General features: G+C 27.0%; 1 protein-coding gene across 1 annotated transcript; it reads left to right on the forward strand.

Moving 5' to 3' along the window:
- Positions 1-531: 531 nt before the first annotated feature.
- Positions 532-22,972, forward strand: LOC129975768 (zinc finger CCHC domain-containing protein 8-like). The gene is made up of 13 exons (XM_056088973.1): positions 532-1,094; positions 2,671-2,769; positions 3,984-4,119; positions 6,168-6,229; positions 7,598-7,663; positions 7,812-7,943; positions 9,962-10,018; positions 13,223-13,371; positions 16,121-16,174; positions 16,935-17,005; positions 19,537-19,614; positions 20,695-20,794; positions 22,138-22,972. The coding sequence occupies exons 1-13, from the start codon at positions 541-543 to the stop codon at positions 22,920-22,922; spliced, it is 2,343 nt and encodes a 780-aa protein (XP_055944948.1). The 5' UTR covers positions 532-540; the 3' UTR covers positions 22,923-22,972.
- The last annotated feature ends 1,633 nt before the right edge of the window (positions 22,973-24,605 follow it).

Here is a 24,605-nt window from a genome sequence, read left to right on the forward strand (position 1 = left end):
TGTTTCGCATTAAAGCATGCATCCATCAGCACACCAGTATTTCCTCTGTTAACACATAATAAGAGCAAAGAAAATGACTCAAACATTATAAATTCAAATGTAAACAAAAAATCCGCTTCATACTTGGCGGAGAACGTTAATGGCAGACTGCTCGACGAAAGCGGTGCGGATGAAACTTAAATGCCATGCGCGGATATCTCATGACATGTGACTTTTACGTCACATGAATTGACCCCATTCGTAAAATATTCGATATCCTTACCTAATAAAGTATGCAGGAAATTTGAAACACCAACAGAATAAAAATTTAAATAATTGTTTTATTAAAAAAAAGTGTTTTAAAAAGCAATAAAAATTCATATAGAAGCTTCCAAAATAAAAGTAAAATGCTTGGCTAAAAATAAAAAGAATCATAATCATGTTAAATTCTATAGAAATTTCTTTTCAAAATTTATAAATATATAAAGCAGCAAACTGGCTCATACTAGTTTGAAATAAGTGAACAACTAAACTTCTTTTGTTTAGGTTTTGGACTTCATCATGGCGGATGTATCAAGGGAACATTTATTTAAGTCCAAAAACAATCGTACCCACAATAAAGAAAAGCATAAAGAACGTAAACATGGTTCTCATCATAAAGACAATGATATAGAAAACGACAGTAAGCATGGTTTTAGGACTAATCATAAAAAGGAATCTTCCTACAAAGACATCAAGCACAAAGCTCACGATCACAACGATAGAAAACACGACGAGAGAAAAATACATTTTACTCAATCTCAAGATGATCGTTACATTTCCTATCGTTCAAACGAAAGAAATCACCATTCTTCATATCGCCACGAGAAACATGAAAACGTTGATGAAAATTTTAAGGACTCTACTTGCAACAATGACAGATATTCAAATAAACACTCTGGAAATAATTATGGGCGTTCGTCATATAATGAAACACAATGTGACGAACGTAGCACAAATAATGAACGATTTGTTACATTCAATCGCTCTGCTCATTCTGATAATGATGAATGTGTTGCCAGTCTATGGCAAAAAATAGATTACCTAAGTAATCAGGTAGATGTGCTTACTCAAGAAAATATCCTTGTTATGTTTTATGTTTCGATATATGGATTGTTTCTTAATTTATTTTTATCTATTTATATTAATAATTGCAATTTTTAAATATGTTGATACCATTATTGAATCTTATTTAGAACATCTTTATTGTGAATATATATTTTAGAGTCCCTGAAGTTTTCAATAATTTAAATTTTTTCTTCTACTCTCAAAATTAATCTGTCTATGAAGTAGGTACATTAAACAAGTATTTTAAAAATCTGATGAATATTTCACTTTTTTGTTTTGTTGGTTTTCTAAAAGCATTAATCATTTAGTGCTTCAGTACAATCAGTGTATCCTTGATTTTATTGATAAACTTTTAATAAATGAAAGTACACAAAATGAATTACAAATGAGTGTAAATCAATTCATACATAATATATAAAAGCCCCAATATATAGATTTAATTCATGTGTTATTCCCCCATTTGCATGTAATTATAATAATAAAAACATATATTTCATATACCTCTCTGTTAAGATGACATAAACTTCTCATTTAATGTTTTCAGAATTTCAATTGTTATGGCTTTTTCCCCTTAATATTTTGAAGCTTTATTATAATTTGGAAAATCACTACAAAAGTTTTTGTGTCCTAAAATTTTTTTTTAACTATCCTAATTAATGTCTTGAAAACTTTCTACTCTATACTGCCCTATAATTTGAAATGCATTGTATTCATCAGTCCTGCATTTATGATAATTTGCTTTTCACTCAGTCGGATTCACTTGATGCAGCAACCACTCACACACACACGCTTGCTCCCCATAATGCTTGGCGCTACTCAAATGGGTACAGGCACATTAGACTCAACAGCTAAATACATCACCACTCAATAGCCATATAGTTCGTCTCGCTTCCGACACACTGGAGGGAGAGTCTGTGGTGAAAGCTTATAAGCCAGTTAACAGCTATGCTATGTGAGCAATTGCTTTTGTATTGTGGTCATGTTACTGGGCTGCGAACCACAAGGTCCCATTTACTACCCCTGCTCAATTCAATCCGCCACAAACTATTGTCTTTGATTGTCAGTATTTCTTAGTCTTAAATATTTTGCCTTACAATGTAAGAATATAATAGATTTTGAAAAATTTTAATTTTCTTTGTATTTTGATCTTTAATTTATAGTTATTTAAAGTTTATGAAATGAATTATATGTCACTTTTTTAGGACAGCAACAATAAAAAATCATACTATAGCTGACTCTGTAAATTAATTTATTTATTCACAGTTAGTAATAACTAAATAGAATTTATTCACTGGTAATAATTAAATAGAATATTTTGTGCATTCATTTACTGAGGGAAATTAAATTATGTTTAAATACAAAAAAAGCCATCATTGCTACAACCATTTAATTATGCTATTTTATCTTATTTTATACTTATTTAACTTAAAGTTATATGTTTTAAAGAAAAATGTGTATCATGTTAAAACTTAATGTACAGTAATTCATTATACTTCACACTTTTGAAACTATAAATACATATATATATATTGCTGTAATATTTTTATAAAGTATTGTTTAATGTGTGTATACCTTAATTATCTTAAATGAAAAATTAAAATACAGTTTGAATATGAGGCATATGGCACATGAGGATCCACATTCAGAAGTGACTATAATTTTCCGAAATAAAGATTTTGAAGAGTAAGTATGTTTGACATTTTAAAACCTAGTCATTTAGTCTGACATTTTCCTTTCCATTTAATTTTTATTTATATAAATGTTTTTGCAAAATGATACTTAAGGATTGGTTGATAACCAAAATAAATTTAAATATGTGTACTAAATGATCAATATAAGCAATTTTTCTCATTACTAAAAATGATTTTTATTGTGATAAATTGTTATATTTTGTATTATTAGATTACCAGTCTCACTGACTTTCAAACTTCTCTCTAGGTATTTTAATGTCATTAATGTCTTAGCATTGATTGTTATTTTTGTTATAAGAAAACAGTATGTTGGCCCTTGATAAATATTTAGGTGGCAGCCCACTTTTAGCAATTTTTTTTTAAAAAAATTTCTGCATTTACTTCTGGTTGTTTTCAGCTGAATAAGAAAATATCAATCAAATCTATCTAAAACTTCTTGGTATTATTTTTTTTTAAAACATATGATTGTAATAGATATTAAAATAATCATTTGTTTTAGGCAGTAAATCCATTTATTCTTTTTTGACAGTGTAATAACTCTCCTTAGCATTGAAATTTTTTTCTAAACATGAATTCATCTATTATTATAAAAACATTATGTTTCACTGTATGAAATGATAAATGTATCAGTTTGATTAACTTAAAATCAGTTTTGATTAACTTTGTTCTTCAACACAGAAATTTTTTTTCATAAATACTTGAAAATCACCATTTTTTTTCTAAGCCTATAGCAAAGTGTATATGGAAACTGAAACCATCCAATAAAATAATTGGCCCAACTCCACTCATAAATGGACTTGTTTTTGAATTTCTGTCTTTTCTTAAAACTTACAAAATACCTGAGACTGACTTCACAACATTAAATAAAAGTTCTGTCATTATAAGGTTAATAAAATATTTTTCAATTTGTTACTGTGAATTCAACAGCAACTAATACATGTATTTATATTAACATGAAATATTAGCAACAAATTATATGCAGCAGTACAGTTAATACTGTAGTCAAGTTGTATGCAGCAATGTGAAGTATACTAGTCTAATGTTATGCACATATGCTATATATGCACATTTTATTTTCTAAGGTTCATATATTTTGGTGCATATTTTGGCTTTGTTTGTGCAGTAACAAAGAAAGTAATAATTTTCTTTCAGTAGTTTTTATTTCTTTTTCTCATTTTGTTTCTAAACATAACTTTTTTGTTTTAGGAGATTTTTACCAATTTTAACTGAGTTAGCTTCGGATTTAATTCAAGGTCATATTACTGTAGATGAACTCAGAGATATCAAATTCTCTAAATATAATTCTCTTGATGAAAGGGAAAGTATTAAAGATTTTCCTGAGGTTTGTATAATCTTCAGACTTTAGCTTCAATTTGTGAATCTTTCATTAAAGTATTTCTATATTGTAATTAATTATTGCATTTTTTGTTTGTTTTGTTTATGAAAAGTAATAATAAGAGCGGTTACTTGTTAAATTGTGTAATATTCCTTATGGCAGAGAAAATAAACTTTTGAAATGAAAATGCCAGTTTTATTCTTCTCACAGTGTTAGTTATAGCTTTAAAATATAAAAAAAATATTGCTAAAACAGCCTTAATGATTATTAATCTGAAAAAAATAGGGTGTTTTTTTGGAGAAAATTGCTATATACCCATTTGTTTACTTTAAGATATTAAATTCATGTTTTCATTAAGATATTAAATAATTTCAAGACAGCATTTGTAATTTAAATTTTGTGAATTCTATAGTAAACATAAACATGTGGATTTTAAAATACTATTTTATACAAATTGAGCTTGTAAAACATGTTGCATCCAAATCCTGATGAAACATGCTGACCCGAATTAACCTTATCAAGGGATATTTGTATTGCAAAATGTTATTTTCTGACTGCAGAGAACTAATTTTAGTAATTTGAAAATTTTGCAGTATCTTCAAAACGAAAGAAATGTCTTCATGTGAAAAATATCTTTTATAAATATTATTAATTTTATTTTTGCATTGCCTGAGAGCCATTTGTATGTATCAGATAAGACTCTCAAGGTGCAGTTTACTCTTTATTATCTTAAATATTGTTTAAGGTGTTTTTTTAAAAAAAATTATTGAAGCAATTGTCCTGATATTTAAAGAACTGATATAAGTATTTCAGTAGCACATTTGTTATATTTATTTATTGCTTCTTTTAAGCAAAATCTGTCAGAATTTATTGATTTGTTATTGTTATTTTTACTATTAGTCAGGTCATTAAACTGGTCAAGTATTATATAAATATTCCAGATGATTATAGCAATGTCGTAGCATTCAGTAGTCAATAGTTAGCATTCAATAAGTGATTCAGCAACCAATAACATTTATCCATAGCATGAAAATTAACATAGCAATTAATGTTATCAATTAATGTTATCCATAGCAACATCATCTATTCACAATAGAATATTGCCCATTGAAGATTTTTACAGATTCCATGATTCATTATTGCTTCTTTTGTTACTTTATCGTTCAAAGGCAACTTTTGCTAACTTCTTTAAGTTTCCTCTTGGCATGTATCAGAAAAATCTCAGTCTTGCATTAATACCACTTTCATTTGGACATGCATTAAGCATACATTTTTTTAAAAATTATTATTTTTAGCATCTATTTTTTAAAGCTAAAAAAAAAAAAAAAATGTAAATAAATTTGTATTTATTAGTATTGTTTAAAATTACTTATATGCAAGCTCATTATTATAAATATTCTAAGTTCCTTGGATTTTTACTCTGTGGTGATTTTTAAAATGAGATCACAATTATTTTTTCTTTACTTCTGAAATATACAAAAGATGGTATAACTGAAATAATAATATATAATTTAATCATAATTCCTTATCTAATTTAAATCATTGCTTATAATATAAAGAGGCAATAGAAAAAGGAGCTCTGTGAGAAAGATATGCCTGCAAGATTCACAGATAAAAGAAACCATGTTAATTCTTTATAATTTTTGCAATTATATAGAATAATTCGATAAAATTAGAATAATAATAATAAAATTATAATTTATTTTTAAACAAAATAATTATGTGAAATTAGGATAATAATGATAAAATTATAGTATATTATTGTAATAAAAATTCTATGAAATTTTCATGCACTTTTATATTAACTAAAAAATAAGCATCTTACTTTTAAAACCCTCAAACTTCTCTAATTTTAACTTTAAATTTTCTATAGGTCATATGAAGCAGTAAATAATTCTTCCACTTGATGTATATGCTATTTCAAGTTGGATAAAACTCTGGGTTTATTTTTTGAATGCAATAAAGTCAATTATTATTTTATTTTTAATGAATTTTTTTAAATTGTTAATTTAGCTCATTTTTATAATATATGTAATACATTTTTTTCTCTCTAGGGAGAATTATTTCAGCTAGATAATTCAACTACAGAGCCTAATGAAAATCCACATGTTCCAAAGTAAGATTAGCAAACTCAAAGACTTAAGTAACACTCATTGATAGGAAAAAAAAAAAAAAAGGAAGAAAGATTTTATTATTAAGTTTTTGATACTATTTGACAATGTTTTTTTCATAATTAGTAATGCTGTTAAGAACATTTTGTATGAAAAAATATGCATTATAAATAATTTTGAAGATTTCATTCTTTTGTCCGATGATTCTTCTGATGAGTCTTTTATATACCTTTTAATTGGGTTTGGATGCTTAATTTCAATAATGTTATTGGTACAGTTCATTATGTTTTGTATTAAATTGTGGCATAGAAATGTTGCAGTGCTTAAAATTGCTGCAGTAATTAATTTGTATAGCTAATTTTTTTATATTGATTTAAATATTAAAGTACTTTGAAATGGCTTATATTTTTTACTGGAAAATTATGAATGTTAAAAGAAAATGCTAATGTGCCAATTTTTCTTTTTGAAGCTAAATTTAACAAATTGAGAGTACAAATGGAATAATGATAATAATAAACCAGGCATCATTAATTCTCACTATGTCATTGATCTTTTTAAATCTTAAATTTGGTTTAGACAGTTTTAAGTTAGCCAGAATTTTGGCTGTACTCTGTCAAATATATATTTATTTTCTTCTAAAATAAAACAGGAAATCAAAGGCAAAATTTAAAGGTTTTCTAAAATATTAAATTATTGCCAAAGTGAGATAATTAAAAATACACTAAAGCCTTAAAATTTAAAATTCAGTGTTAAAAACAAAACAGTTTAAGTAAGGAAATAAAATCCTATAAGTTTTAAAGACAATATTAGATGGAAATGTGGATCTCTATTAAGCAGTAGTGGCAATGTAAATGCAATTTTTTGGAAGTGATTCAAGTATTCAATTGTAATATTAAAAATTTGAAATATAATGATGATGAAGTAGTTGGCTGCTATACCTTAAATTATCTTTGATTTCAAATTCGCTTTAAGAATAGAACAAAGATAAGGGGGGAGGGATAAACAAACAAAAAAAAAAAAAAAAAAAGGAAAGAAATAAATGATAATCATGGCTAAAATCTAAGCATTCCTTTTTTTCAAAAATGTTATTTTTCAAATTTTCAGGAAGATTAAGAATCTGTAAATATGATAAAGGTAAAATATTTATTTTGCTATGGAATATAACTTTTTGATATTTAAAACAAAGACAAAGATGAACTAGATGTTTAAAATTTTCTTCTACTGCACACATTTGTTATAATATTTAAATTTAATTATGTAAACTTATTATGTCTGCCATTTTTTAGTTATGTAAGGTAAATGTTTTGTCCTCATTTAATTAATAATAAGTAAATTACATTTATTGCTTGTTTTTAATTTTAATTATTTTGCAGATATGAAACAAGTTTTTTAGAAGTTTTAGAAGATGAAGACGGAAAAATCAAATTGGATAAAAAAAGGCAAAGAATTACAGATAACTTTTTCCTTAATGATTTAGAAATATAATTAAATTTTTTAGATATTAGTAATTCATTCATTTACCTTATTTTATTGAATGTAGTAATAAATGCAAATATTAGTTATTAAACTTATGTTTATATTTTACAGTGAGAAACCAAAATTTCGAAAGGTTTGTTTTAACTGTGGTGAAGATCATTTTATCAGCAAGTGTCCTCACAAAATAAATTATTATAAAGTAGCTAATGCCAAAAAACATCAAAGGGGTCCACCTCCTACTGTGTGAGTATCAATCTGTTCTTTTTATGGATTTATAATGAAAATGACATATTAATTTGAGAAATTTCAAGATTACTACCCTCACCCTCCTCCTAAAAAACTTAAGGAAAATTAATTAATTGCTGAGAACTGCAATTATTCAAATGTAAATCTCTTATTACATTTGAATACTTAGCAAAGAATGTATGAATATGTATTTATTTTATTATGGGTTATAGCATTGCTTTATTTGGATTGATGTCAGTTCTTGGTTGATGATATACATATATATATATATATATATATATATATATATATATATATATATATATATATATATATATATATATATATATATATATATATATATATATATATATATATATATATATATATATATATATATATCTTGTGTTATTTCTTACTGTTTACATGTTATGGTGTATATAGTGATTACCAAATGGAAAAAAAAATTCTATCTTGAAAATTTTCTGTCAAATCTATACCAAAAATAAATGCAGATTTGGAAAGAGGGGGAATAATTCTGTGAGATAGTACTATTTTCATCAGGATATTATATTTAATGTCAAACTGTAAGTGTCAAAACTTTGGCAAAATGCGATTATCTTCAAAATCTTTAATGTTGAATCTCGCAAATACCATTATAGCTGTAATATGTCAAATTTATCTAAAACTCTCCTCCATTCTATCGGATTTCAAATGAATTTTCAAGAAACCATATTGGTGTTCTAGTTTAGAAGAACTTGAGTGTTTCATTTGCTATACGTCACTGGAGTCAGCGTTCATCAAAAAAGAAAACTCACAAGAGTTATTATTATTACTGAATTTAATTTTTTTTCTATTTAAGCCTGCTATTGTAGTTAAGCTGAAGAAAGCAAATTTTAAAACCAAATAAGAAAAGTAGCCTATTTATTAAATTATAAACACACACACACACACCCACACACACAAAAACAGACATATATTTTCATACCCAAAAGAATTCATTTTTGTGGCTTTATATTGATTCCATTTACCCACCATCTTTCCATTTGCAGACTTTCTTATGAATGTCTATTTCAAAGAATACTGATTTCAGTGATGCATTATAAATGAAAGACTAAATTTCTGCTGAATTAGAGTACTGACATTGTTTTTTGTAAGTTCATTCAAAAGCTGATAAAATGAATAATTTTTTTTTTATCAAATAAGAGATAATGTAGATAGAATGGTATTTGTGGCATTTAACATTAAAGATTTTTGCAACCATTCAGTTTTGCATTTCTCCCTAAGTTATAACCTTGGAACCATTGTTACCAAGGTTGTAGTTCAGTTTTAAATCCAGATATCCTGGTGAAATTGATGTCATCTTATGAGATTTATTCTGCTCTTTTAAAACATGCCCATATTTGACATATAGATCTGTTGGAAATTTTTTAATATTTTTTTCGTTTGTATAATTACTTAATCTGTCATAACTCGCAAATGGTAAGAGATAAGACTTAATTGCTATGGTGTTTTATGGTCCACATGGTCTCTTTTCTTACCCTCTTTCATTCGGCAGCTTATGTCAAACTCACCTGCATATGCATAAAGGAGCATATCTAAATTTTCCTCAATTAAATTATTATTAAAATTTTGTTTTAAAAATTATGGTACATGCAATAATTTCGATAAATGATTTAAAACATCTTTTCTTAATTTTAAAACTGTCCATCCTTATTTATATTCTGATCTTTCTAAATTATATACACTTTTGTTTATTACTATTTTTCGAGCTTGTTCTTCTTAACTTTGCTTGCAATATGAGACATAATTTTTTAAAATTCATTAGATAATTTACTTTAATTTTCTTAAGCTATTAAAATTATTAAACCTAAACTGCATGCAGGCTATTAAAGCTCAAAAATATTCATTGTAATTCATACTTTTGCATTTTCATTCTGATTTGCATTCATATGCTATCTTTTAAAAATGATTTTCTTTATTTATTTTGCTATGTTGTCTCTTTGACATTAAAACATTATTTTACATTTTTTTAGGCGTTATCATCTAAATAAAGAACAAGGTGAATCTGGATTCAAACCTGGTATCTTAAGGTATTGTAAAATTCCTAAATCTAAAGTTGAAAACTTTTTTTTTTTTTAAATTTTGAATGCTTCTTAGTTAAAGATTTGAATGAGGCATCACCTAATAATGAGGGAGCAAATTCCAAAACCATTGCATTCAACAGATATTGTTTTTAAAATGTGCATTTTTTTCTTAAATGAGTCATCAATGAAATTTATAATGATGTATATTCATTTATTTCTTTATCCATTATAAAAACATAATCTCCATATGAAAGTAATTTCAAGCTTTCATGATAAGTTTATTCATCAAATCTCATAAAGTTTTTACTGATTTTATCATTTCATAATGCTAAAAATGAGTGATAAACTCGAACGATGATTTTCGATGATTGCATTGATGTTCAGATTGATCCCTTTGACGACTAGACTTTTTTCAAATTTTATATATTCCTTTGTTTTTATTCTTTCCACATCACTTACTCTATAAAAATGTTAAGTATTTTTTTTTTTTTTTTTTTTTTTTTTTGTACTTGAAATTTTCTTACCTATCTAAACCATAGTGCATGAGAATTTCATTCGTGAGAAAAAATATTTTTTTTTCCAAATAACTCTATTAATAAAGAATATACATGAATGTTGACTCCTTACAGGCCTGATTGCTCTATCTAGAGATACTAAATTTAATACAGATTTGCTTTAGAATGTGGGAGTATACATCTTGAAATAATAATTAAAAAAATTCTATTAATTAGAAATCATTTCAGATTGTTGCTGTTTTTTCATGGTCTATCCCTGAAATATTATTGCAAAAAATTGAATTTTGTTTGATTTTAAAATTTTAAATATTGTCTTGTTAAAGTTACCAATTTTGTGCAAACTTTTCTTAATTATAAGTAATTTTTTAAAAAATATTCTTATGCAATATTTCCAGCAATGGACTTAATAGTTCCAATGAAATTCAACTGTTACCATTATTTCATCAAATATATAATCATGTTATTTTCTTCTATAATTTAGTTTTCAACACCAATAATAATTGATACTTTGTGGAATTATCTTTTATTTAAAATAAATTGTTTTTGATTTCGAGGAGCTTTTTCTGTAGCTTTGAGATTTTTAGACACATATTTTACTTCATCCATCACTCTTTAAACTCTTTTAGCTTTCTAGTGCAGTGAAAATAAAGCTTTCTAGTGCAGTTCTCAGATTTTTCATGATAAGAGGGACCAACAAGCAATTAATAAATTTTTAACTTCCATATAAATACACATTCAACTTTATTAATTACTAGCCGCCTTTGGTGACCAGCCGGTTCGCCAATCTTAATATTCGTTAAAATTTTAATAACTAAATATTTTATGCAATTCCTACTTTAATAGCTTCTTCATCAAAATATTTTAAAACTTCAAATTTTGATTGTCATATAATTCATTCATAATATTATAAAGGCCTTCAGTTATAACGTAATATGTATCTCTCTAATTTTCTGTTAGCACCCGTAGAATTTATGCTTTAAATTAAAGTGGAAAGAATTAATCTTCAGTTAATATAATAATATTTTTTACTGAAACAAAGTATTTTTTAAATAATCTGATTACTGAAAATAGAGTCACTCAGCTTTTAAACTTTATGGGCACTAAAGAATATCTTTTTTAATATATGTAATATCTCAAGAATTTGTCAACAAAATTTTCTTAGATTCATCATGAATAGATCGATTAATTAACAATGTTTAATATTAAATGCATCAAACATTAAGAAAATAAAACGAATCGTTTAAAATAAACGGTTGAAAACAGGTTTTAAAAAAACTACTTAAAAAACGATGTACTTAAAACTATAAGCATATACATAAAATATTTAACTAACATAAATACATTTTAATTACAAAAGCATACAACGAACCTAAAAATAATTTAAATCCAGTCCGCATCTGTTGATAATAATTGTCAACACAATGCGCATGCGTGAATTTTCAACGCCAGTTACATAACGCAAATACGTGATTTTTTGTACGCCAGTTGGGGTAACGCTATGCGGATTAGACATTTTTAATTTCCTTTATTCTGTTTTATTTTAATTCAAAAGTACTTCAGAATGAATCTGAAAGATCGATTAATTAACAATGTTTAATTTTAAATGCATCAAACATTAAGAAAATAAACAGAAGCGTTTGAAATAATCCGCCGAAAAATATTATCCCTAACCTCATTACTGTTGGGAGAAAAAAAAAACTGAAGACTTACTCATTTGACGGTGGGGAAAATGGAAGATTTTTTTGGCGGGAAAGTTAGTTTTTAATTAATAATTAAAATTCTAATTAAAAATTCGAAAAAAAGAATCCCAGGTGCACATTCCCAACCTGCAAGGTATACATGTACCAAATTTGGTAGCTGTAGGTCAAACGGTCTGGCCTGTAGAGCGCCAACACACACACACACATACACATTGAGCTTTATTATAAGTATAGATAAGTGAAGCAGATGTTAGGAAGAAAATAAAATAAAGGATAATGTTTTCAAACATATGAATGTAAAACAATATAAAAATGTTATATTAAGTGGAATTATTTTGTTATTGGTGGCTGTTTAAAATCTAATCAATTCTTCTTATTCAACAAGATTTTTTTTCAGCATATAGCAAGCATTGTATTTGTATAGTGAAAGATATATGGAGTTCTGAGAAAAAGAAAATGCAATCATGATAAAAAGCTCTAATTCAATTCATTTAAAATTCAAATCTACTTTTCAAGTATCATTGTTAGGGAATTTGAGTTATGATCATTATTGAGAAAAGTGATGAAACTCTGATTAAAGATTTCCCATTTCTGAAATTTGGACATAAACATGGCTGGAGTAGATGTTTAAGTACACGTTTCTGCCATTAAGTCTCAAGAAGTGTGTGTGGAAAAGTGTGTGTTAAGTGTGGAAAATGCATATTAGTCACCATTTGTTTATTTAAAATTTCAATTTTGTAAGAGGGGGGAAACATGAAACTGCATAATTTTGAGTTTGTATGCGCCAGAAACTGTTAAATTCAGTAATCTTTGATAATAAAAATAATTTATCTATTTTATTTAGAATTTTTTTTATTTAGAAAACTTTTTATTTAGAATTTATAAATTAGAAGGTTATCATCAGAGCATTTTGTAATGAGTGCTATTGATATATATATATAGTTTTCTTTCAATTTCTGCAAACTTATTCTAGTAAAAGTATCTTGTCTTTTTAGTAATGAACTTAGAGAAGCTTTAGGCTTAAAGACAGACCAAATTCCTTTATACATATATCGCATGAGGCTTATAAATTATCCACCTGGTTGGTTACAAGAAGCAATGGTTGAAACTTCTGGCATTGCTGTGTATGATTCCAGTGACTCTGGTATGTATATTTCATTACATTTTATATTTTGTTTTATCAATTTGTTTTCTGCAGTTTGCATTTACCGCATTGGCTTTTTCCACTTCATAGGTTCATAAATACAGATGAGAAGCATCTTCTTACAGATAAGAAGAAATAAAGCAAGAGTCGCTTATTTGTCAATAAGCGGCTCTTGCTTTCCTAAGAGGCATATAAATGGCAAGAAGTGGAGTTATCTCTACTGTGATGGTAGGGCATACCTCCTATTGGAGAGTTTGGGCTGTGATGGACTATAGGCTCTCACCTCAGTTTACATATTTGGGTTGCCGTGCCACCTGGAGAATAGGAAAAAGTGTTAAAACACAGGGAATTTTAAAATCGTCTAAAAAAACAGAGAAAATACAGGGAATTTTAAATTTCTTGGTTATTTTTTTTTCCCATCCAAAAAATGCCTATCTCTAAAATGTTCCAAGAATAAAAGATCATAGTCATCGCTTTCAAAAACGAAACAGCACTATTTGCTATTGTGTAATGTGGAAACTCAGCCTTTTTATTTCTTACCTTTTCTTTTCCGTATCGATCATACTAGTTTCAATTTGCTTTTTCTGTGAGATTCCCGAATTGCAGCTTAGAAGCACACACAAGATTTTTGCTACTGTACAAAAGAATGGAATACATTTCTTTGGCAAGATTAGCAACATTCAAACTGGGGAAGTTGCACTGTGATGTTAATACTTGAGTTTATTGAATGGTTTGTTTATTATTTGAGAAACTGTGAGCTTATTCAAAGAGATTATAATTTTTTTTTAACAATGAGCTGAATGAGCTGCTCAAAATCCATATTTTATATGAATTGCAAGAATAAAGAAAAATCAGTCTTGATTTTGATGAATGGATTCGAGAAGTTCCGCAAAATCCATTTGTTTTGTACTGCTTGCTTTGTAAAAAGATAATAAGCTCAAGTAATATGGTAAAACAGGCACTTGCTACTCATGCCAAAAGAGCAAAAGATACATGATTGCGTGCCAGTTTAAAAATGTCATCATTGATGTTGGACATAATATCTAAAAGGAATGACATGTCAAATCCGAAAACGTCAGATTTAATACCCGAAAATAAATCGATTGTGGAATTCTGATTTTGAAGAACAGTCATTTAAAGCTGAAATTTTAAGGATATTAAAACTTGTTGCCTGACATTCGTCCTTTTATTCATTCAATGATATATTGGGAATAGCATTTCACATATGTTCACTGAAAGTGAAATAGCAAAAAAATTAACACTTTTTCTTTTAGTTCACAAACAATCATTTAAAGCTGAATTTTTATGGACATAAAACTTGTTGCTTCACATTTTTTTTTAAATTCATACAATGATATATTGGAAATATAATTTCACATATGTTCACTGAAAGTGAAATTGTTAAAAAATGTATGTTAGTCCATATGAAAAATATGAGGAAGTTGCAGAAATTGATGCCCAAATATTTAAATTTGCAAAAATGAATAAATAAATAAAAAAAATCTTGCTTTGTAATATTTTTTTGTTATTTAACCATTAAATGATTTGTACATGATAACGAAAATGTTTTCGTGTTTTATTCCACCAAAGTCCTTAATTTTGTGTGACTTACAATTGAACAGCATGAGGGATAATATATCTCCCACCCTTAATATATAAATTTTTTCTTGTTTCTTCTTGCACTTCTAGAAACAGTAGCTTAAGTAGCAAATCAGTATTAAACAACTATAACAACATAAAGTGCACAGAGAGGAAGAAACTCTATACAGCTATCTCTCAGATGTCAGCTATTCTGCTTTGTCCATTCACTAGAGCTGTACTAGACTATCAACTCACTACTAACTTTGTCCTGGATTTTGACTGGCTGTTGAGCACCTTATTTAGTGCTGCTTCTATACTTGTCTGAACTATTAACTTGAGCTCAACTCAATTGATTTCAGCCTTGTCTCTTGGCTTTTAATAGTTCCCATGTCAGGGCAGAAAAAGTTTAATGAAGGTCACCATAAATCGTATTTTAAGGGACTTATTGTCTCAATTCTTGGAAATTCTGGAACCTTCTATATTGTTGCCAAATTTGTCACCTAGCCGAAGGTCATTAATCTGGCATATGTTCAGCATCCTTTAGAATTATCTGTAAAACTATTTTCCTTGCAATGATATTAACTGAGCTGGGAAACAACATTGCAAATTCATAACAATATTTTTGTGAATTTAATTTATTTCATTTGAAATTCTGTTTTACAATAATATTTTTATTCTAATTGTGTTTGGAACTAAAAAATGGTTAAACCAGTTGGAAAACAGTTATATAGTAATTGTCCCAACAGTCATAAGGAAGCATTCTTATTTGGATATGCAAGTTTTTAAAAAAAGTCAATTCTTTGTTTTAATTATTAATATATCACTTATTATTTTAGATTGTTTAGCTCTGATATTTGTTGCATATATTTTACTAGTACATTGTCTGAACTCTACTAAAGTATTTTTCTTCATATACCTGAAATGCTGTAATTACCAATTAAATATAAAATTTTCCAGATTTTCTATTTGGAAAATCAAAATATTTTCATTTGTTAATAATTCAATCAAATAGCTTGTGCTAAATTAGATTTCTAATTGTATTTTGCACTTTTTCGCATGCCATTTCTTGAAAAGAATAGATGGATGTATTTAAGTAAATTGTATTTATTATTTAAACTTATAAACATTTTTTAAAATTATTATTATTATTTTCTATTTACCTTTTTAGTGCTCAGAAATGAAAATGAGGAAAATGCTGACTTAACTATGAATAGGTCTGAAAGTATGTAAAGTATTTAAATTGTTTCATTTCAAAATACAAGCTGTCTAGTTTCATTTGAATGCTTTTATTATCCTGGATTTGTTTTTGTTGATACAATTTGCTTTTAAAAATATGAATTTGTTGGAATTTTTGTAAGGTTTGTTTTGATATTAATTCCATGCAGGGGAGAAAAAACATAATTTAAAATTGTAAAATCCAGACTCTAATAAAATGTCTCCTTTCTCCCCACATAAAATTGTGGATCTTATTTAAGGTTGTGAACTCCATAAATATTTACATTTTTATTTTCAGAGTTTTTGTATATGAATATTTTATGCTTCATAGTATTAATTAGAAATCTGCAAATTTGATAGACCACATACTAAATTTCCTTAATTTAACTGAAAGCATTTTTAAGTTATTATGTTTATAGATAGATGTTATTCCCTGAAATGTGTGTGTGTGTGTGTGTGTGTTTGGACCCAGGAAAATTAAAAATAATTTTCAAAACATTGCCATAGATATTAAGCTCTCATTATTGGCAATTATATATCAACACATTTATATGATCATCAATATTAAAATGCATCATAAACATGTATATATTTATAATTAGTGAGGTGTATAGATTTCCAAATAATGATTTCTATTAATAAATCTTTCATAATTTAATCATTTTTTTTGTCCTGTCATTGAGTACCTCTTTGACTGATTGAAAAATACTTATGACTTCTAATAATAAAATGTAAGAAAATAATATTCTCTCCTTGCCATGTTTCAGTCCGTTATGATCCAGCTAAATTTATAGATTTCCCTGGATTTAATGTTCCTCTTCCATCAGATTATGTTGATGTAAGTGTACACTTTAATAATTTATATAGTACATACTGTTACCCACAATTATTGTGAAATTGAAAGGTAATCAAATAAGAATAATTTAAATTAATTGTAGCAAAGTTTCATAACTAAATTTAAAAGCGTCCTTTTTGAAGCCTTGCTTTTACTAGTTTAGGTATAAGATTATTAAAAATTAATTGTTAAAAGTTAAACTTTATTTTTGAAAATATGTTTTGCATCAATTTGTCAGCTTCCAAAATTTTGTCCATAATAAAAGAGAATCTTTTTAAGAGTAAGCTTTTGAAATTATATCTGATAGATATTTTTCAAAATTGAGAGAAAGTTGTGATACTTTAAATGCAGTATTTTAACTTTAATTACATTAATAAGAAAAAAAATGAGTTATTTAAAAGAATTCTCTCAGTGTAATCTTTACTGAAATTAGTATTAGTATTGATATTAGTGTAAATGTTTATTTTTATTCTTTTTTATATTATTTTTAATGAGATAAACTTAGCTAACTGTACTTGTATTATGACAGTGTAAATTTGAAGAAACTATGAAAAATGGATTTAAAAAATTTAATGAGGCAATTTATATTTTATTTTTAATTACTATGCATCTAATTACCAGGTAAACAAAAATTTTTTTGTTCCATTGTTCTTGATGAGAAATACTCCAAAAATTTCATGTAAATGCATCTTATTTAATAATATATATTCTGCAGCTTGAACTTCAAAATCTCGACAAGTTATAGCTTATACATGCTGCATTTGCTAAAGTCCTTGTCTTTAGACCTTAAAAAAAATGGATTATTTCATGTATGAGATAATCAATAGCGAAACTATTGCTCATATAAATTATGATCATGGCCATAATCATTATGATATGCCATCTAAACAGTAAAGTAAATAGTTTACACTGCATAATCATTATAGATATTTTGAAAGTAGCCATGACAGACATATAGATAGTAAAGTGCATGAGTTAATATTTCAGAACCAAAGGTGTTGATTACCTTCTTGATCACTTTTATCTTATGACGCTTGATGCTGTCTTGAAAAATAATAACCCCTTTTATGTTAAATAGTGCTTGCTGCTTCTAATTTACTGTAGCTGCAATTTTTTGCTATGGTGATGATGACTTCTATGCTGTGGTAGTTTTGCTATTCTATTGAAATTTAAGATGCATGAGATTTGGACAGGTCTACCAAATAATGAACAATACCTTCTGTTGATAAAATAAATATTTAGTGGGAAATGCCACTGTTCCTGGTAATAATCAATGATGTTTTCTTTTGGGATCACTTTTACTCTTGTAATCATTTTTACTCTTCTCAATATCTGGTCAAAGAGCAAAACTTTCCTATTCTGAGGCAATAAGGAATAAATGAGCTGCTGGAGTGCTACTGCTTTTTCCCCCCTTAGTCAATGCTTGAGACATCTTACCATATTTTTCTGATTATGAAGATACAGTTAAGTGGGGATTTTTTTTACTGCTATTATAAGACCTCATGTAAGCTTGTGGTACTTTTGATTTGAATGACATTTAGTGTCCTCTTTGAATATGGCTTCATCGATAGTGGGTGTACATATAGCTTGTGGCTTATATTGGAGGTTCTCGATTCTTGACACAAATCAATTGAACTTCTTTTGTGTTATATATACACACATTTATGTCTTTTCAAATGTGAAGCATACTTTTTTTTTTTTTTTTTGGCAATTTTGACCCAATTTCAAACATGATACTTTTCTGCAAAACTGCTGATTTTAGCATTTTCAGAAATGAATTTTATCATTCTTAAGATTGATTAATTTTCATTTATGTAATAATTCTGCTGTATTTTTAATATTTTATGCATATTTTTTAAATCATTTTATTTACTATATTGTTCAGTTAATCATATTTTTATTCTCAATGTTAATGTTTGGTACAATTCATTATTTTTTATATTATTTTTTGTTCTTGTTTTGTTTTGTTTCAAAACTGTGTTATATCTGCAATTTCAATTCATAAAACAGATGTGGCTGTAAAATATCCATTGGCACTATTGTGTTTACACACTGCTGGATTATATTTCCTACAGAACTGATATTGATACTCCGAATAATTCTGCATTTGCTATAGTTGATAGATATATCAGGATTTTACATCATCTTAGCAGGGTTACTGAAACTTCCCATTTAAATTTCTTTTCTCCGTCCAACGGCATAAACTTTTTTTGAATGCTTAATAGTTCTAATTAAACTTTTTTTTAGTCATTTTTATACTTTTAAAAATAAAATTTCTTTTAACAAAAAGCAAGTTATTTCCATTTTAGCTTTTTTTTAAGTAATTAGAAAAAAAAAATGTATATATATGTTAGATAATGTCACATTTAAATGAATGTTTTAATATGAAAAGGAAATGAAGTGTATTTATGCTATAAATGAGGCATACTGAAAAATAATTATGGCTGTTTTTGTTCTAGATAGTTATATAACTTACTATTAGGTTAATTTTTATCAAAAAAATAATATCTGTAAATATTGTCCAACATCTTCAGGAATGCTATAAATTAGGATTTCCACCAATGCAAGAACATCATCTGCGATCATATGTTGAACAGAATATGCCAAAGTTGGTAAGTTAAAAATATTTAATTTAAGTTGTATTTTTAAAATTACTGGAAGTATTAAAATTTATTTATTTTGATAATGAACTTTATTCAAGATTTAATTTTACATAATATTCATTATGCTCTGCTATAATATTGTTTTAATTAATATTATTCTTTGAAATATTTCAGTTCATTCCATTAACTTGCACAATCAATAAAATTGCAATGAAGTTTAGGTATAGCTCAAATATTGATTTTTATAGATATTACTTTAAAATTCATTTAACTAGGATAATGATTTCTGTATAATTCACTATTTTATATTAAGCAGAATTTCAGAAATGTTATACATTTGACCTGCGTTCAAAGGTTGGAGAAAAGTTTTTATTGCAGACATTTTGCTTAAACCCCAAAGGTAAAAATTAAAAGTAATGAAATGTGTATTATCTATTTATAACTTAGTTAAAATTCAGTTAAATATATTTATTTACAGAATGTTCCTAGAATCTTGGGTAATTTTCTTAATTATTTGTATAATAAAGAAGTAAAAAATCTAAAAGATTTTCTTGACCCCAATTTCTACTTGTTATCCAGACTCATTGTATAAGATATATGATCAGACAATTTTCATTAGTTTAACAAGAGATACCTTGTGTTGTAACATCATAATTGTGTGCCAACAGAGAAAGTTTGCTTTGTATATAGGTTTATAAATTTGGTTTTTGCATGTAATGTTTTATCTATAACTGATGCTTAAAATATGTGACTGAGAAGTGATATATTTAAAAACAAATATTATATTTTCATTTATAATTTTAATGATGCGATCTTTTTTTTTAATGTAAGGTATAGCTATCAAGGTTTACATATTAATATCTAATAACTTTTCAAAATCGGCGATAAAGATTTGTTATAGAAATTTTTTTTATTAGAATTGTTACTAGCAGAAATCAATAAAGATAGTGATTGTGCTTAATTTTGTTATATAATATGACTTTTTAAAAGTATATTAATGATTATGTATTGTGAAGTTAGTTTTGTTTATTTCAGTTTTTCATTTAATCCTTATTTAATCAAATTTAAATGTATGAATTGCTTTTTCAGGATATACGACCTAATCGTAAGAGAAAATTACAGTTGAAAATCGAGGGTTCTAATAAGATTCAACGATGTGATGAAGACATGGATTTGGATGAAGATTTAGGTAATAAAAATGTTTTGATTGAGACAATACAGTTATGATTCTATGCTTCAAACTTGAAGATTCCTGGAAGTGATATATATACATCTCAATATACAGAAATGCATATTTAAAATTTTTGATCCTCCTCTTATTAAAAACATTTATGCATAGACATTTTTTTTAAGGCTAAAGGAGACAAAAGAATTATCAAAGAAATTAATTTTGAAAAAGTACAAAAATACATGTAATTTGCAAAAAATTTTACAATACTTTAAAATTATATTTCTAATCACCTTTAATGTTTTTGAAGATTTTAATAATATCATCAGAATTTTGCAAAGCTAAATTACATTGTCTCTGTGATGCATTAGCAGTTCATGTTGATGCTTCATTTTTTTTACATTGCTTCATAAATTTTTGTCTTGCTTATTATGTCTTTTCTTAATTTAAACTTTTCTTTCACACTTAGGGATTTTTGTTTAAGAGGCCATGTTCATGTAAAAAAAAAAAAAAAAAAAAAAAAAATCTAAAGCTAAACTAAATTTAAAGTAAAACTCTTCTCTAAAGTAGGGAAGGAGGATGTGGAACACAAGTTAAAAACTAAATATGATTCAATGTTAAGTTATATATTTTCCTTTTGTAAACAATTTCTGTTCTTTTCAGAATTTCTTTTTTAATAAGAATCGGTGAAACAATTTTGTTTCTTATTATTTTATATTATGAATGAAATCAGTTAATATTTTATTAAGTGAAAATATTTATGCAATATAGGAAAATTTTATTTGATTTGCAGAAGCTGTTTTTTTAAATTAAAAATCTACAATTCCTAAAAGATGTGTGTTATAGAAATTTTCAATTTATGGGGTTTCCACTTTATTTTTTAAAAATTATTCTAAATATGTTTTTTTTTTAATTATTATTACTTATGCTTACCATTATACTTTTTAAAATGTTGTTCATGGATAATTTTTTCTTTTGCTTCCATGAGATTTTATATGAAGAAATATTATTCCTCTGTATTAAACATAATCATTTTAGGAATGTTGATGATAAGCTTTATCTTGTTATTAAGGGTAAGGAAAGCTGCCATGTTTGAAACATTATGATGAATTTTATGTCTATGTTATTGGTAAATATTTGTAATTCTTAAATTATTTTTCTTGGGAAACTGTCAGATAGGAAAATTTTTTGAGTAATAATACCAGAGAAATATTAAATATAATATTACATAAAATATTATATAGAATATTAAAATTATGAATTAAAAGGATGTTGATTGAATATAGTAAATTTGGCATCATTGTGTAATTTTTTGTAACTTTTATTACAAATATGGCAGGAAATTTAAAAAAATATATTTCCAGGCGAAACATTCTTACAATTCACTCCTCCATTACCACAAGATGCTCCACCTCCTCCACCTCCTGAGGATGCTCCTGAACCACCTCTTGAGGAGGAAACTCCTGAACCTCCTCCTGAGGAGAAAGCACCTGAATCTCCTCCTGAGGATGCCCCAGAACCACCTTTTGAAGAAACCAATAGAACTGTAGCCTCTCACGATTCAGATTCTGGCTGTAATACTCCTATGTCAGATTCAATTATGGAAGCACTAGCACCCGTAGTTGAAAGATTCAAAATGGAAGATTTAGATTCAGCTGATGTTCATAGTTCTTCACCATCGTTAAAAGAATTAGAAGAGATGAAAAAACGTTTGGTTATGGAATTGGGCATTGTGTCAGAATGTTCTAGTCCAGGTGTCCAAGATGACAGCCAAGCTATTGCTTCAGATCCAGAAGAATTAAATCCTAGTTCCGACTCTAGATGTTCTTTTCCGTGTCAAGACAGTAGCAATGATTTATCTAATTTCAGTGATAGTAGTTCCTGTGCTACAGCTGTGGAAATCGGTCAGTCATCTGGTACTGTTCAAAGGAGTGAAAGTGTCTGTAGTAAATCAAAACAGATGACATTAGGTACACCATCACTTTCGAGACACAGTTCTTATCAGAAATTACCAGACTATGATAAATTTGCTCAAAATGTCACTTCACACATTTGCTTTGAAAATTTGCCAAATTCTACAGGAACTTATGAAAAAATGAAGAAAGTATTGAAAAAAGTTAAAGAAAAGTTTAATGCATTGATGCCATGATTTTTTTTTGTCACTTAATATCAATTTTCCTTTGTATATATGTTCTATGCACAGTCAATTAACATTATTTTATAAAAAAATAATTTAATAAAATATTTTACTTTAAGAAAACATTTTGTTTGCTTGAGAATTGAAAGGCCAAGCAGGCTAATGGGATTTGTTACATTCTGCATGAATTTATGAAAAATTGCTGAATGTGTTGGGGAAATTCAAAGAAAAGTGTAACACATTGTTTCTGCGTCCCCCTCCCTTTTTGTGTGTAATTTTTTTTTTTAAATCTTCCTTTCTTTTACTATCTGAAGTATAGATAATACATTGTAAAATAATCAAAAAATTCAAACAGGATTTTGATAAATTTTCCCAGGTTTTAGACCTATCTGATTCCGATAAACATATTTTTGTCATTATGTCTGTCTGTGAAAATGACAGCCGAAATTCGCTTTGAGATAAGATAGATAAAATTTGGTGTATAGGCTTAGATCAAATTTGTATTCTATCATTAGAAAAAGTTTGTCTGTCAGGTAATTCGAGTACAAGTGAATTCAATAACTACAATACATAAAGAGATAGTGGGGTAAAATTTGGTATGTAAATTTCGAGTCTAAACTACATTTTCTTATCAAATTTTGATTCAAAGGGTTGAACATCTGTGTCTCATATGTTAACACAGTAACTCATAACCACAATAATTAAAATTAGGGAAATTTGGTATGTGATCTTGTGATTATAATTGTAGTTCTGTGTTTAGGGTTTTTTTTTTTTTTTTGCACAAAAGCCAAGAAATTGACTGTGTTGTGCCAACAGCGAATTAAAATCATAGCAATCATAGCAAAATTTTACTAAGAGAGGTTATAAATGATATTTTTTAAGAAAATAAACATATTTTAAATGAAAGAATAAAGCTTTATGGATTTTAAAAAAATCAAAAAGATTAATATGAGGAATTTTGCCAAGCAAAGTTGATAAAGAATTTGATGATGTATGAAAAAACACACAAGCACTGAACATTCAAACATGGGCATTCAAACAAAATATGATGAATAGACATTTGACAGTTGCATCATGAGCACGTTGTTGGTTGTTCTCCAAGTAAAAGATGAAGATGAGTGAATCTAGTAAGACCATTGCATAAACGAGTTAAAAGGGTATCTGTGTCTCTATTTTTTAAGACTGTAAAAGTGGTTTGATAGTGTGGAGTTTGTTCGCTGTCTCAAAATCCCACTCTGTTCTCATTTCGTATAAAGAACTTTTTTAACGTGTTTTTTAAATCGCTCGCTGGTAAGATTATATTTTTGGGAGCATTCGCCGATTTGGCTTCCTTGTCCGCTTTCTCATTGCCTAATAACACATTTTTTCGTGCAGATCCATAAATTTCACAACCGTAATCTAGTTTAGACAGTACTTTAATATATTTTAAGCATCAAACTTCTGTCTGATCTCCAGTTTGTAATTGATAGAACTTTTAAGATATTTAATGATTTTTCACACTTTTTCTGCAGTGTTTTCACATGAGATAGAAAGTTGAGTTTTGTGTCGAATATAATACCCAAAAATCTAATTTCATCCACAAACGATATTTTCACGCCATTGAGAATTAGTTCGGAATTGGGGTGGAGATTGCGTTTTCGGCAAAAATGGACACCAGCTGTTTTTGATGTGAAAAAATTAAAGCCATTAGTGTTG

The sequence above is a fragment of the Argiope bruennichi genome, chromosome 7 (genome assembly GCF_947563725.1).
Source record: "Argiope bruennichi chromosome 7, qqArgBrue1.1, whole genome shotgun sequence".
In the NCBI taxonomy this organism is placed as follows: domain Eukaryota; kingdom Metazoa; phylum Arthropoda; class Arachnida; order Araneae; family Araneidae; genus Argiope; species Argiope bruennichi.

Bases quoted from the DNA above. Each gene is read 5' to 3' on its own strand.
- LOC129975768 (XM_056088973.1), top strand. From the start codon at position 541: ATGGCGGATGTATCAAGGGAACATTTATTTAAGTCCAAAAACAATCGT. The intron at 1,095-2,670 runs AAATATCCTTGT...CTTAATTATCTT, and splicing joins GTAGATGTGCTTACTCAAGA to AAATGAAAAATTAAAATACA. The intron at 19,615-20,694 runs GTAAGTTAAAAA...TTGCTTTTTCAG, and splicing joins AACAGAATATGCCAAAGTTG to GATATACGACCTAATCGTAA.